Genomic DNA, 15,491 nt, shown 5'->3' on the forward strand with positions numbered 1-15,491 from the left:
CTCTTTGCACCAAATCGAGTATGATCTCGTTTTGTCTTTAAGTATTTGGAAGAAAAAAAACATTGACCAAAATCTAATGAATAATCTCACACATGAAGCTGTGCATAAGCCAGGGCAGCGAGCCTCAAACACGCGTCTGAGGAAATGGGCTTAAAAGTCCTAAAAACCGGTCGATGTTATTTTCTTTTCAAAATCTGAGGAGGCTGTCGCCCATTGACGAAGCGCCTCCGGGTTGTGGGCAGCGACCTCGCGCCAACTCGACCCCAATTACCCCCCCCCCCCCCCACCATCGATCTGATCCAAATCCATCTTCGCACTTTTGCCAATGTACCTGTTTGATTTTAATTCAATAATAGTCGTCGTCGTCAGCCACGATCGATCTACTGCTGGACGAAGGCCTCCCCCAGGCGGTAGGCAACTCTCACGGCGGCGTGGTTCCTGAGCCACGTGTCTGCGCGTCGCCCACGAGGAAGGCGCTCGCACGCCGAGCTGCCCGAGGTCTGCCGTGCTGGGGCGCCCCGGGCCGCCCTCTGGCGTCCAGAAGCGATGAACGTGCCGTGCCGCGTCCTCGAGCCGCGAGTCTCCGGCCTGGGGTGACCCTTTCTGGAGATGCTCCACGGACATAAGAGGGAGAAAGCGGAGAGTAGAAAACGTAGTTTGAATTAAACCCCCCACCAGCGTCTCCCGACGACCTCGATACGGCTTGTAACGAGTTCAGCCCTCTCCTGGCACGCAATCATAGCCGTGGCTTCCACAATATCCAATCAACTGTTGAGAAGAAAGTAAAAGGCTTACGATACATCATTAGGGTATCTATAAATGGGTCAGCTGTACAATCAGATCAAAGCATTTTTAAAGCTAAGCTCACATATTGCACGGAAGTTACCATTTAATGGCTTTCGGGTTTTTCTACAAGTGAACGTTGGTTTTTGTAGGGTTCTTTAAGCGTTGTATCATCATCATCACCATCAGCCACGAGATATTTCCCCTGATGGATAAAGGCTTTCCCAAGCCATTGACAATCCTTGCACCTCCGACACAGCAGACAACCTCGTCGTGCCACCTCTGGTCTGTCTGCCACTTCATCGATAGTCTCGAGCACCGGCTGTCGTCTCTGCTAGGGGCGAGGTGGGGGGGGGGGTTCTGCCCCGCTCGACTCCCAATCTTTGACGTGACCGTGTGGTCCCGAATCCGTATGTTGATGTATACAGTAGATATACCTTAGATATACCTACTATCAACCTGATTACGTGTTCCCTAATCCGTGTGTTCCTGTCTTGTGTTTATTGTTGGTTTTCCAGACACCCCAACCTGCTGTCACTCACCTATTTATTTAATTATTTATATCCCGGTCCACCGTTGATAATTGTCCGAGTACACACACTCCGAGGTACACTCCACTCCGAGGTACACACACTCCGCTGTGTGTTATTGTTGTGTCGCTCTGACATGTCTCCCATTGTTTCGTGAACTCGTTATGCATGACCTTTGTTTATCTCAGGAGCCCGACTTTGCACCATCTCTATTAAGCTCTTAAGTCATTTCCTGTAGTTCACATCCATCGGTTGTTATCTAGACTGTGTCATCAGCTAAAACATAATTGTTCGGACATTGTGTTGTTTGCTGGACTGGCTGGCTGATTGTGGTCATCATTGTTTTTCCATTGAAGTCACTTGTTAAAGCCTAAATTTAATAGATTTTTCCAGGTACTTTTCGCAAAATCAGAAAGTGTTTGGCCATTGGCCTACGCTTTTATCCACGGGGATTACTGAGACGACGGACATTGGGGTCACTGGCGAGGCCACGTCTGACAACGTGGCACCCGTCTCCCGGTAAACAACGTGCACTGGACAACATTTCCTGCCATTGTGTGCATCTCCCAAACCACGACCCCCGCTGCCGTGGGCTGTATGAGGTTTTTCCACACTGTACCAGCAGCAAGCTGCCAAAAAGTAAAAATGACGAGGTGGATTTATATATTTTTTTCAGACATTTTTTCCCCTTGCCTTAACTTTGAGCTTCAGCTGCCATGAAAAGTCACAAAAAGCTCCATGGCTGTGCCCGCTTGCCGGCTAAATATTAGCGAGCCTAAGCGATAGCGATCAAATTAAATGTCTCTACCAGGGGCCTTGTAGATGCGAGGGGTTAATCAGGCCCCGGGCCAGCGGGTCCCTCCCGCTGGGCAGCCTTGTTGCACTACAAGCGCTCTAATTAACCAATTTCCCGAGGCCGCTCCCTTGCGGCTTCAACTGCGCCGCTTGTCGCCGCCGCTGCAGGCTGAGGGAGCTGGATTAAACAAAATAAACAACGCCCGGATTGGGGACCTTGCAATGGGATGGCTGAAACACTTCCCCGTTGCCAGGTCAGAGGTTATACTCCTAGCTCTCGCATCGTCAATTATTTTAAAGCTATTTTTATCCATGAGGTCATAACCTTGAGACTTGACAGGCTTTCCATGCTGTGTTTATTTTATAAAAGTTATTAAACATGCCTTCTCACAACCGCCTCTCAACGGACAATTTGACCTCTCCCAGAGGTTGTGACCTCTCCTTGCCGCAAAGCTGTTTTGCAGTGTCCTCTTCGTAGTCTTTAAGGTTCATATAAGGTTAAGAACATCTGCGGGGAGCTTTGTTCAAGTAGCGTGTTTACGTGTTTACAGTTTTGTGCAGGGGACGGCAGCGTGAGAATTTCCAGTGTGGCCTCATGAAGCCCCGTGCATGGAACGACGCACACCACGTCACCTGCCACTTTACGACGGACACAGAAAATACACGCAGCGTGATAATGGGCTTATCTCAAAACGTCTAATTCCAGAAAAACGATAATTTTGTGGAAAATTTGCCTTCACATTTTCCGCACGATGGTCTTCTCCTTCTGTTTCTAATTGGCACGGTTTTGATGGGTTTTTTTACAACCTAGCAACCCCTGTGAGGATGACGCACGCGTAGCGCCCAGCTGTGGTCATGTGGCTCTTCCCCGCGCAGTAAAATCTACCCCCTGTCCCTTGCCCCGAATGGCGAATGCGGATGCGGAGTATTCAAACTCCCCCCCACCACCACCCCCTCATCTGTCCGCCTACCCCACTCTCATCATTGAACCCTACATGGTTGATTCGGTTTCTCATTTACCTGCCCTTTTGTCCCTACATCTTGTTGTGGCCTTGGTTTTTGCCACAGCGAGCGAGGCACGATGGACGTTGTGGGCCCCTGCAGACCATGTCTTGCTTGTGGCATTCCGCAGAAAGTGTCCCCCTCCTGCTCCTCCTCCTTTTCGTGAGTGGGAACTTGATGTTTAATCGAAGAGGAATGTAAACAGATTTAAAACGTAAACACGGTCGAAACCCATGGCACTGACCGTGCTGTTGCCGCCTCTTTGAGAGAGAGAGAGACATTGACCCAGCGCTACAGCTCACGCCAAATGTTTCATGTTGATGTTCATTGCGCGCTCGCTGTGCGTTTGTAATGGCTTTCTCCGGAGTTGTTGATGCCAATGTTTCCACTGTTGTTGTGGTCATTGTTAGCTCACCATACTTGATGACGTTGATGTTACAGCTGTTGCTCCACTCGTTTGCAGAGGAAAGGAATACATGGGAGGTGGCCGGGTGACTCCCCACTAAGCCCTAGGTTGAACTCCAGGTCTCAGCTGCCTGTGATTGGCCAGAATCACCAGCCCAATCACCAAGGACTGCGTAAAAAAAAACACTCTTTAGGCAATTGATGATGCATTACTTCTCATTATTTATTGTTTATTTGTACAGTTATTTTCACTCCATTAACACAAACAAAATATGGGCATAGAAATTGCACAAGTCATGAATAATGTATTGTCACGCGCGAGCATCCCGAGCGTGGGATTCGATTTTAATCGACGGATCGTTGCGCCGTAGCACACGTCCTCGTCGCTGTCGGGCATCGCTGCGTGGCATGTCGGTGGGAGACGTGGTCCAAATGTGATGTTCAGCTTTAACTGAGCGTGGGGTTGTTTGAAAACCAGCGTTCAGCCGGGTCTTGTGAATGCTTTTCGTTTGTGTTTGAACAAAATACATTTTGCTAAACTTACAGCATCTTCATCATGGCCAGCCGTTTACACCGTAAACCTTTTTGGCACCAGGGACCGGTTTTGTGGAAGACAATTTTTTCACGGACCGGGGGGGGGGTCATCATTGGGTCTTTCCCCTTTTCAAAGAAGCTCTCCAGCGACGTTTGTTTTTTCACTCATTGTGGCTACTGGGGGTTAGCGTGTGGGCTCACCAACGCTGTGACTGAGACAAGTGCGCAGTGCGGGAAAGAGGCACGGACGGAAGTGGTGAATAAAATCATGGGCGGGCCACGAGCGGACTCACCGCTCCCCTCCTGCTGCTGTGCGGCCCGGTTCCTAACAGGCCACGGAGTGGTACCAGTCCGCGGCGCGGGGGTTGGGGACCCCTGCCGTTAACAGGCATCATCGTCACTGCCGATGTGTGCTGTTTATTTTGAAACCCCCTCGGTTAGAGTCATCTGTCGCTAATTAAAAATGCATTGGATGCAACCGATAACCAAATGTTTTATTCATCAAAGTGTTGTCACCGCTTTATGTTGTGCTGCTGCTGCTGCCACTTGTGTGGCTCTTGTGTGATCGTAACCCTTGTGTCTGTTTCTGTCACTGCTGCTCCTGCTGCTTGTACATTGGCCTCTGCCGCTGCTGCCGTTCCTCCTGCTGCTGCTGCCATGGCTTCGATTGCTCCCTCTGCTTGTGCTTCCGCTCGTGCCTCTCGCGCGCAACTGCCATTGCTGCCGCTGTTTCCTGTTCTGCTGCTGCCGGTTCTCAGAGGCAGCACGGCGAGGATGTGCCCGTGCCGGTGAGTGTGGCACGCTCGCGGCGCTTCACGGCGACGTTCGCGCTGCGCACGGCGAGCGGAGACCCCGACGACCGCATCCGCTGCGTCGCCAAGACGCGCGGGGGGTCAAGCGTCTCCAACCTCGTGCCCTTCCGTGTCAAAGGTGCAGCCGCAGAGGTCACGGTGATGATGATCCACTGCGTACCATCGTCACGATCCACTACACACCATCGTCACGATCCACTACACACCATCGTCACGATCCACTACACACCATCGTCACGATCCACTACACACCATCATCACGATCCACTACGCACCATCATCACGATCCACTACACACCATCGTCACGATCCACTAGACACCATCGTCACGATCCACTACACACCATCATCACGATCCACTACGCACCATCATCACGATCCACTACACACCATCGTCACGATCCACTACACACCATCATCACGATCCACTACACATCATCGTCACGATCCACTACACACCATCATCACGATCTACTACACACCATCATCACGATCCACTACGCACCATCATCACGATCCACTACACACCATCATCACGATCCACTACACACCATCGTCACGATCCACTACACACCATCATCACGATCCACTACGCACCATCATCACGATCCACTACGCACCATCGTCACGATCCACTACACACCATCATCACGATCCACTACACACCATTGTCACGATCCACTACACACCATCATCACGATCCACTACACACCATCATCACGATCCACTATGCACCATCATCACGATCCACTACACACCATCATCACGATCCACTACACACCATCGTCACGATCCACTACACACCATCATCACGATCCACTACGCACCATCATCACGATCCACTACGCACCATCGTCACGATCCACTACACACCATCATCACGATCCACTACACACCATTGTCACGATCCACTACACACCATCATCATGATCCACTACACACCATCGTCACGATCCACTACACACCATCATCACGATCCACTACGCACCATCATCACGATCCACTACGCACCATCGTCACGATCCACTACACACCATCATCACGATCCACTACGCACCATCGTCACGATCCACTACACACCATCGTCACGATCCACTACACTCCATCATCACGATCCACTACACACCATCGTCACGATCCACTACACACCATCATCACGATCCACTACGCACCATCGTCACGATCCACTACACACCATCGTCACGATCCACTGTGCACAGTATTTCTCCACGTGATGGGAGCCTCTTGAGGAAGTGTACATTCTTTGAGGAACTGAAGGAACCATGCGGCAGGCCCCCAGTCGTGGCGGGGTCACGTGTGCTGGGGTTAAAGTTCCTTTAGAAAGCTCCCGGTACACAAAGCTAAATGTCAGACGTCATTTGGCACAACTCCGATTAGCACAGTTGACTACGTACGGTGCAACAGAAGTTCTACGTACAACCCCGACACAGATCCGAGTGTCGAAATTACTTGCAATTAAAACGTGTAATGTTGTCATTATTAATAGATTACACTCTACGTACAACCCCGACACAGATCCGAGTGTCGAAATTACTTGCAATTAAAACATGTAATGTTGTCATTGTTAATAGATTACACAGGGATGGTACCATCGTGAAGTGGGTATCAATACATAGGCCGCCTGTTCGACCTCGTGGCATGGCAGTGGAGACGCTGGGGCACCCAGCAGAGCCAATGGGTTTGCAGCACCTCACCATCGGCAGCTTCTGCTGTTGCGGGGCAAGGTGTGTGTGGACCTCTGACAAGGCATCTAGCCAGAGTGGAAGAGTAGGCCAAATTACCCTCGAGATGGACTCCAGTGAACTCCCTCCTGTGGAGGAACCTTCCTCTGCAAGCTGAGGAAGCAATTGCAGGGATGTGCCTTTACCTTTTACCTGTTTGAAATGTAAATCTCACACCTTCATGTAATTGACCATTTGTATCTAATTACATTTCCTCCAGTAAATTGTAATTTGCATGCTTTTTGCTCATATCTGGACAATGCACACGGGGCGTGTGTCCATGTGAGTGGGTGGCCAAACCCCACGCACAGCTGCTCATGTCTCCCAGGTGCTGATGCTGACACATCGCACCTGGTGCTCGTATAACGCCGATTCGACCTAGGGGGAGGCCCAGGATAAGTTCTGATACCACTTGCCACATTTAAGGTTATGTTATTTTGGAACAATGTTCTATTTAAAAAAATGTTAGTGTTTCTCACTCGTGAATGTGATATTTCACAGGGAAGGTTTTGAAAAGGTGATCCTTTGATATTGAGCGTCTGCCCTGTGTTTTTGAAGAAATAACCCACATGCTCCTCACTGGCTGTGAAACGCTCCTTATCTCACCGCACTTTAATTGTTGGATTATCTCGGTTTTCCCAGCCATGCAAAAGAGTTAATGTCGCCGCAGTAAAACAAACACGAGTTACAAATCGGTTTGGGATTTGTTCATTAGCAGCGCGTTAATAAGGCCAGAGCGGGCTGACTGTGACAGATCGATGGCAATGCTCAGCTCGCTCGCTGGGTTAAAATGGTTTAGTCATCATCAGCCATGATTAATCCACTGCTGGATGATAACAATAATTACAATCATTTATGTATCTTGTTCGCGCACAACGTGCGAGATTTCACTGGGAATCTCTTTAGGAACTGAACTCAGTTCAGCGTCTTCAGTGTGAGAACTCGGCTCCTGAATAACTTCCAGTGCTAATGGAGCAAAACGTCGGACATTGTGCCGAACAATACACGGTCCATTCCGACAACACATCGGAGAGCTTCGCGGCAGCGGAAAACCTGCGCAGCAGTAAATGGAATGATTATTATTCACACCGCGCGACAGTTTCTTTTGTTTGCCTGCTTAGGGTGGCGGAGGGTTTTACAACAAAATTACGTCCAGATCACGACGCGGCCTAATCCAAATTCTGCTATATCGTCTGCGAAATGCACGCGTTAAACACCCATTCATCGCTCCATCATTTCCATCTCCGTGTCTCTCGCCCGGCAGAGCCGCCTAGCCCCGTGGCGCCGCCTCTGCTGGTGCGCGTGGCGCCCACAACGCTGTGGATCAACCTGAACGTGAACTCCATCCGCGGCGAGGGCCCCGTGCTCGCCAAGGAGGTGGTGTGGCGTGCCACCAAGGGCAACTGGACCGAGGTGTACCCCGTGGCAGCACCCGTCTTCAAGCTGTGGCACCTGGACCCGGACACGGAGTACGAGATCCGGCTGCTGCTCACGCGGCCTGGGGAGGGCGGCACGGGGGCGCCAGGGCCGCCGCTCGTCACGCGCACGCGCTGTGCAGGTGAGACCGACGCCCCCACGACAACGCCGGCGCTCGTGCTGCAACGTCGCGAGCCGTGAGGCCGAGGCTGAGAGGCTGCGGCCGAGGGAAAGGCCAGGGCCCTATCTTGTGGAGGCCGTGGTCAAGGCCGGCCGTGACGTGCAACTTCATTGCCTCGGTCGGCAAGATTTAGCCTCAAAGCGTCGGGTTGAAGCGCTGGGTTTTGTGAAATCCGTTGATCAACGTGGCCGGTTCCCTACAGGGTTCGCGCCTCGGAGCAGGACAGTTTAATACTCAGGTTCTTTGTATAGTGGATCATTCCTGTTCGAAGTCAAGGTTGACAGCTGAGGAAATGTCCTTGAGCCGGCCTTGTGACTGAGGACCCCTCCCTGGGCTCCGTAGCCAGGTGGCCACACGGCCGCAGTGTTCACGGCCAAACTGGGTGCAAAGCTTTAAAAGAGTAGGTGGCGAGCAACGCCTCCAATGAGCATGGTTGGTTGCGTACAGTGCAAAATAAATGCAACTTACGTACATGCAACAAACTGCACTCTCGAAGTTGTACTAGGCACGAGTTGACGCGTGTTTTGAATAGAGCAGGAATATTGTTGTAAGGGCTTGAGAAGGGCGACGGTGTGATAGAACTCCACGGTGGAGCGCTGCGAGGGGAAGACGCAGAAAGGGCAGTGGTTTGACCTGCGGTGCGGTGGTTCGACGCGGAGTGGACGAGGTGGTCCGAGTCCACAACAACACGGGTGTGGAGCCTTTGTTTGCGTGTGTGTGCATATGGATGCTTTCGTCTGTTTGTACTTGTGGGAGTGTAGGGGGCAGGTGTGTGTGTGTAATGAGTCTCCCAGCCAGTGTGGCCCGGTGACTCATCGAGTATATTTGCACACGAGCGCACCTGTGCTGTGAGGCGGCCAGCTGTAGTCATTATCCCTCGGAGCTATTGTTGGGACAACCTCTGCGTGTTTGTTATGTATGCCGGGTGTCGTAGTTTATTGCGTGCTGTTCGCGTTAAGTGCACGCTGTTTTTCAAGCAGACCCTCGGAAGGCTCGCAAATCTGGGTGCCGGGCCACGGCAGCCGCTGCTGGCTTCTCCCAGCGCGGCAGGAGGGCGGCCCCATACACATTAAAGCGCCAGCTTCCCCGTCTCCAATTGCGCCACTATCTCTACAATAATCATCGACTCTTGAGGTTACACAACGTTCTGCTGCGTCGTGTCGGCACGTTTTAATGATATTATTTACGGATATCGTGGCAGCAAATCTCTTCTGCCCCCGCTCTCGCCAGCACGGGGCATCTCCGATCCCCCCCAAGTGGCTTGGAGTCACCGCGAATTATCTCTGTCGGTGAGATAAGCGGCAGCGTGGCGACGTGTCCAGCCGGTGACGACACCGGGTAGTCACCCCCGGGTAGTCACCACCCTGGCTCATGCAGGCCGAGTGGGGTGAGCGGAGGAGTGGGCGAGGTGGGGTGAGTTGGTGAGTGGGGTGAGCGGAGGAGTGGGCGAGGTGAGTTGGTGAGTGGGGTGAGCGGAGGAGTGAGCGAGGTGGGGTGAGTTGGTGAGTGGGGTGAGCGGAGGAGTGAGCGAGGTGGGGTGAGTTGGTGAGTGGGGTGAGCGGAGGAGTGGGCGAGGTAGGGTGAGTTGGTGAGTGGGGTGAGCGGGTGAGCTGGGAGCTGTATAGTTGTGCAGGTGCCACCTACACACCTGGCAAATGGGGCCGTAGCTCCACAACCTAACAGACTCAGGTTGGAGGGGGCGAGTGAATAGAGGCAAGCCCTCCACCAACAATAGGATAATTTAGGGTGCATCGTGCTGTTAAATATAGTAGATTCTTGCAGTCACGATACATGCATTGAAGCGAGCATGTGGGGTTCAATGTTTTACTGTTTGTCATATTCTAGTGTGTGTGGGGCAGGTATGGGTAGTGTTGCCACGATGGCCTTAATAGGTGCTCACTAATAACAGACATTTCCCCAACGACCTACGCACATGTATTTGTACACGCGTGTAACAGTGTATAGAGCACGCGGGAGTGTAGTTGTTAAGGAGTGGTGGCACAGTGGGTAGCACGCTGTGCTACGAACCCTAGGTCGACTCAGCCTTAGATGAGTACCTGATGCAATGTGTCTAAACAACAGGATTGGGGAGACAAACACAGCCGGGCGTGGTTCTGGCCACACCACACTTTTGTGCGCCATTTCTGTCTTAATAGGTGCTCGCTAACAACACTTGCCCTAACAGTCCGTTAAAGGCTATGCAGGAGGTCTTTGTCTTTGTTGAGCATGCGCCACCCCATGCACAACAGCCCCTTTTGTTCGCAGGAAGTGGCTCGGTGCGACGACGTGAGGCTCACATGCAGGGTGGGAGCGAGCGAGGCGGGTGGGGTGGATGGTGGGGCGGAGTGGTGTGTGCAGTGTGTAAGTGGTGTGTGCAGAGTGTGTGTGTGCACGGTGGGGGATGCCGCTCGCATTCTCCCTTGGCTTGCGGATTCTTATCAAAGGAAACAGATGCGGAGTGAGTGGACGGGCGCAGAGCAGCTCGGCTACGACTGTAAATCTCGCCGTGGGAGCTGGCGAGTCAGTTGGGCGCGTACACACGTGTACCGGCGTGTGTGTGTGCGTGTGTGTACGCGTGTTTGTGCGTGATGCGTAGCGGTCCTGCCTCTCACCCTTCCCCTGCCAGCTGCGATTTGACGCTTGGGAAAAATGAGCGCTGCTGTTTTTTCTCAGAAGTGAAAGCGTGCGAAAAGCAAAATAAGTTGTGTAACGTGCCAAGTAGTTTCCGCAACGAGCTTCACAGTGAATATTTAAGGTGTCAGAATTCGCATTTAGCACCTGGCACTGCTCGTATTCATGGCGTTTCTGTATCGGCGTTGTCTGGAGCACGTGTTTATTTTTCTATATTGGTGTTGATAGAAGTTTAAAATGTATTGGCTGTGAGTAACTCGAATGGATTGGCCAGTTTGCCGTGGGGTCTATTTTCTTTGATGGCCGTGGTGTGTGCAGAGTGGCCGTGGGCTCTGCTTGCTCGAGGATCCCTTCGCTACGAGTCGAGGCGATTGCCAGGGGGCCGATGCTTTGCATAAACGATCCGGAGCTGCTGGAGCAATGGTGCCAGGACGCGAGTGTTACCTGTAACTTCCTCCTCGTCCCCCGACAGCGTCTCACGGGAGCGGAGCGACCTCCGACCTTTGTCCTTTTGACATCCGAAGCAATCTCGTGGAAGTTATCACGGACGTGGGTCTTCAATGAAAATTTCATTACTGCCGGTCGGACGGCTGGGGAGATAACCGCGTGTTCAGGCACACAGATAAACGGGGGCTTATAAGGTTTTACGAAAAACAGGAAGTCGAGTCTGTACGGGCCTCTGCCGCGTGTAGTCACACGAGAGATAGTGAGCCCCTGGACGCACCGCCGTTCAGTTTTTCCTTTAGAAAATCTAAAATTGTGTTTTGGAGTTGGGATATTGTGTGTACAAACAAACAAGGAAATGGGACATGTCATCGCCGGTGCTCGGCTCTCCCAGAGGACTGTGCAGAGAGATATTGGCAGTGTTGATGCGGGCGTCGCATCCCCGTGAATATTGAACCCGCGCCGCTGCCGCCGCCGTGGGCGCCCGTTTGCGAGCACGACCGCCGCCACGCCGTCTCCGTCCCCACCCACTTGTCAGGCGCTTCAAGATATTGACGTCCTTGACGCGTGTCACCGATGTTGTGAAAATTAGGCGGTGCATTTTAGAATTATCGTGTCCGTAAGGAACGACATGCGGAAAGGAAATCGGTGAAGACTGCATGCCTCGGCTTACTGCGTGGCAGGGATATAACGCATGCCAACACGTGGCGATTTTATACAATGAATCGTGTATGAAGCTCCCTGTCGGTCAACATTTCTGAATATGACTGTTCACATTGAGCAAGATTCATGCATTGGCTGACCTGCGGTGGAAATCCAATTTCTCTTTGGCATTTTTTTATATTTTAGTGGGAGCTGGAACCTTTCAAAATTATGCAGATATTTACTGAAAATAGTCACTTCCTTTAGTGGTGTGCGCTTGTGTACGTTTGTATGTAAACACACACGTTCACAAGTTCATACTCGTGCCAAGGAGACAGATGTCTCGTGGTAGGAGGTCATTGTGGTGACCACCACATGCAGGCCGTTCCGTCTCGTCACCCACACGCGGCGTGCAATCACCACGCTGCAGGTCACACCACTTCTCTTCACGCATCTTCTCTCGCGCTGCTCCACTTTGCAATTTCCCTCCCATCGTCTCTTTTTCCAAAGCTCTTAAAATAACATCGCTCAATTCAACAAACGTGTTGATAACTCTCGTGTATTACAACTTCGATAGTTGCTGGCTGCTTGGCGTTTTTGGCCTTTGGGCACCATGCCCAGGAACTGAGTTTCAAATAAACACAAACACGCGCACACAAACACGCGCACACAAAAACGCGCACACAAACACGTGCACACAAAAACACGCACACAAACACGCACACACAAACACGCGCACACTAACATGCGCGTGTAGGCGGCGTCAGGGTTTCGAGCACACCCCATGGCCGTGTTCGTAGAAATAAACCCGAAACAACTGGCGGATAATACGCATTGCCCAGGAACAAGCTCATTGTCTGCTACGAGAAAATGGGGGGAGGGGCATGAGATGCTGTGTGCCCACAGATAAAGGGGATTACGGGGGGGGGAGGGAGGGGGAGAGATAGCGCAGCACGGGGGAGGGAGGGGGTCCTTATGAGCCCCCCGCTTCTCTCCGCCACGAACTCCTCCGCAGCACATTCCGACCCAGCGGCGTTGGTGTGAGGAGGGCAGGTGCCGCGGCACGTTCAGGACAGGGGCACGAGCTCCAAGCCTCGGTGGTGTGGAGGCTGCTCACTCCCCCTGCTCGTCGCCCCTCAGCTGCTCGGCGCGAGCGCCTTCACTTCACGTTGCTCCTCCACCTGAAGCGCCGTGAGCCGGCTCGCCGCCCGTGAACTCTGCCACCGCTTGCTGCCGTCGGGCCGCTTCACGGAGGCCGCGGGGTCCGTGGACCTGGCGGCGGCGGCAGTAGCAGCCGCAGCAGCCCCCCACTCTTGACGGTCATCATCGTCACCGTGAGAATTTCGAATTCGTGATGCGCACGGTTTTGTCGATCACTCTCAGCTCAGGGAGAAAGAGGGAGAGAGCGATTCGGAGTCGGAAGGCAGCCAGAGCAGACGGAAACTGGAGTACCCGGAAAAAACCCACTCGTGCGGAGGAAATAACACTCAAACCCCGTAACCGGCGCAACAGATGGGTTGCAGATGGAAATGAATCCACTTGCTGCACTGCCATCACACCCTGGAAAGCCAGGAGATGGGGACCTCGACGTGGTCGGCGATGGACGGAGTGTCAGGATTGTGTGTGCTTCACCAACCCTCGCTGCTGCCACCACAGGGCTGCGCTGCAGAGGCCACGTGCAGCATAGCCGCCGGTGCCATTCTCTCGCTGATGTCCCCACACCTTGCTGGGGCCTCCTCCTCGTCCCCTCCATCAGTCCACGCGCTTCCGAGTCGTCCTCTAATGCTGCTGCCGCCTTATGCCAGCGTTGCCGTTGAATTTACTGGACTGCGATGTGAATTCAGATTCGCCGCACGTGGATTTGGCCTCGAATCACTTTCTATTGTCGGGAGCCGGCGCTCGTCGGCACCGTGAGTCTGCCACCTCGTAAGTGGTGCGAGCGCTCGGTCTGCGGTCAGGAGCCTTCAAATGTGGCATGGGCTGCTAGCAACTGCTGCCACAGCCGCACGCTAAAATGTATTTATTTCCTGGCACTCATTTATGTATTTACATCCCCACTGCTTGTTTTTGTCAGTGGCTGCTGTTGTCAAGTCAATTTGTATGAATGTGCCTGCTCGCAGGAGGGAGGAGTGTGGCATTAGGTGCTCGCTCACAGGGCTTGTGCCCACGCTGGCATCTCCCCGACTCGAGGAGCGCGATGTTTGTTATCGACCAGGATGGCACAGGCGTCGCGGTCAAGACGGAGACCATCGCCGTGCTGCGCTCCGAGCCACTTGATTTCATTTGTTGAGAGATTGGCCGAGTGTGCTCGTTGGCGAGGATGTCTGCCGCGTTTCCGTGTGGCCCCCTGGACGTACAGAGTATGTTGCATGCCTCACTCACCCGTTTTTCCAATTTTCACGAGACTGCCCCATCACGGCCGTAATTGAGGTGGTTATGAGAGCTGCATGAGCAGCCACGGTGAGCCCGCAATCCCCGCTCTCATGCCCGAGTGGGGGACTCGGCTCGTTAAACCAGCTGCGTGGCTTTTCACGGTTGTGTTGCAAAACAAAAAGACGATTTCCTGCTCCAACAAGCAATTAGACGGTGCTCACCTGAGCCAGTGTGGTGGAAATTCCGCATTCCTGTGAGTGGGGTGTCTGTCCATACGACAAACCGCGATTGACTTCCACGTAAAGTGGGAGTTGTTTTATCGATCCCTGAGGAATGATGGGCCGAGTCAACCCCCAGCCAGGATGTGCGAGCCGCTCGCTCCACTGCCGAGTCACCGCCTGGCTCGACAGCTCTCCCGCTGAGCTCCAGCACGTGAGGCGAACGGACGGACATCATGCCCAACGCCTCGCGGTGCAAGGCGAAATCCATCGGAGAGTTCAACGCAATCGGCTGTCAACGTTTGTCTCAGTTTTGGCGCCTCTTGTGAAGGAATATGCAGCTCATGAGTGAATGCCAGCAGAAATTACGACGAACCTTTGTTCATTTTCTCCGAGTTTCATTCTCGTGCCTCTTCTGTTGTTCTCCCGCACCAATTTTAATTGCCTCGTGTTTTTCATGATTGCGAAAATCAAAGGCTTGCCGCAAATTAGCGCGCACTTGATATCAATATTTTAACATGAAGACCCTCGTGAAGGAGGATCACAGAGGTCCAAGACAGGTTTCCACCCGCAGCATAGCGAGAAAAGAAGTGTGCATGATTAGTGTAAAAGCATTGCATTTGAGAGTTGTAATGGTAAACATTACCACTTTAACGACACCATATTTAGATGTTTATTTAATTTATTCTCAAACAAATTAAAAATCCCCCCCCCCCCAGAAAGTCAGGACGAGTGACGCCACCGCTGAGGCGTGCAGACAGCGGTGCCAGGGCGGTGCTGGGGCGGGGCTGGGGCGCGGCGGTGGACCGGCGACGCGCCCCACCGCCGCCGCGTCTCCCGCCCGCCAGATCTCGGTTGCACCGAGTGCGGCTTGCTGGCGTGTCCCACGGCTGCAACCGCCGGCTTCATTGACCGCGGCGGCTGCCAGCAGCGAACTCTGGGGAGCCGGAGTAAAACATGGAGGAAACAAACACGCGCAACGA

The 15,491-nt window shown here is 52.9% G+C and overlaps 1 protein-coding gene across 3 annotated transcripts in view; it reads left to right on the top strand.

Annotated features, from left to right (window-relative positions):
• PTPRK (protein tyrosine phosphatase receptor type K) overlaps window positions 1–15,491 on the top strand; it is a 177,095-nt gene that overhangs the window by 77,472 nt on the left and 84,132 nt on the right. For all 3 annotated transcript variants that reach the window (XM_078614791.1, XM_078614775.1, XM_078614783.1), the window contains exons 6-7: window positions 4,808–4,979; window positions 7,868–8,161. In XM_078614791.1, the coding sequence (XP_078470917.1) occupies window positions 4,808–4,979; window positions 7,868–8,161 (466 nt within the window). The remainder of the gene's footprint in view (window positions 1–4,807; window positions 4,980–7,867; window positions 8,162–15,491) is intronic.

This window comes from Lampetra planeri, chromosome 2 (genome assembly GCF_965212315.1).
Source record: "Lampetra planeri chromosome 2, kcLamPlan1.2.h2, whole genome shotgun sequence".
In the NCBI taxonomy this organism is placed as follows: domain Eukaryota; kingdom Metazoa; phylum Chordata; class Hyperoartia; order Petromyzontiformes; family Petromyzontidae; genus Lampetra; species Lampetra planeri.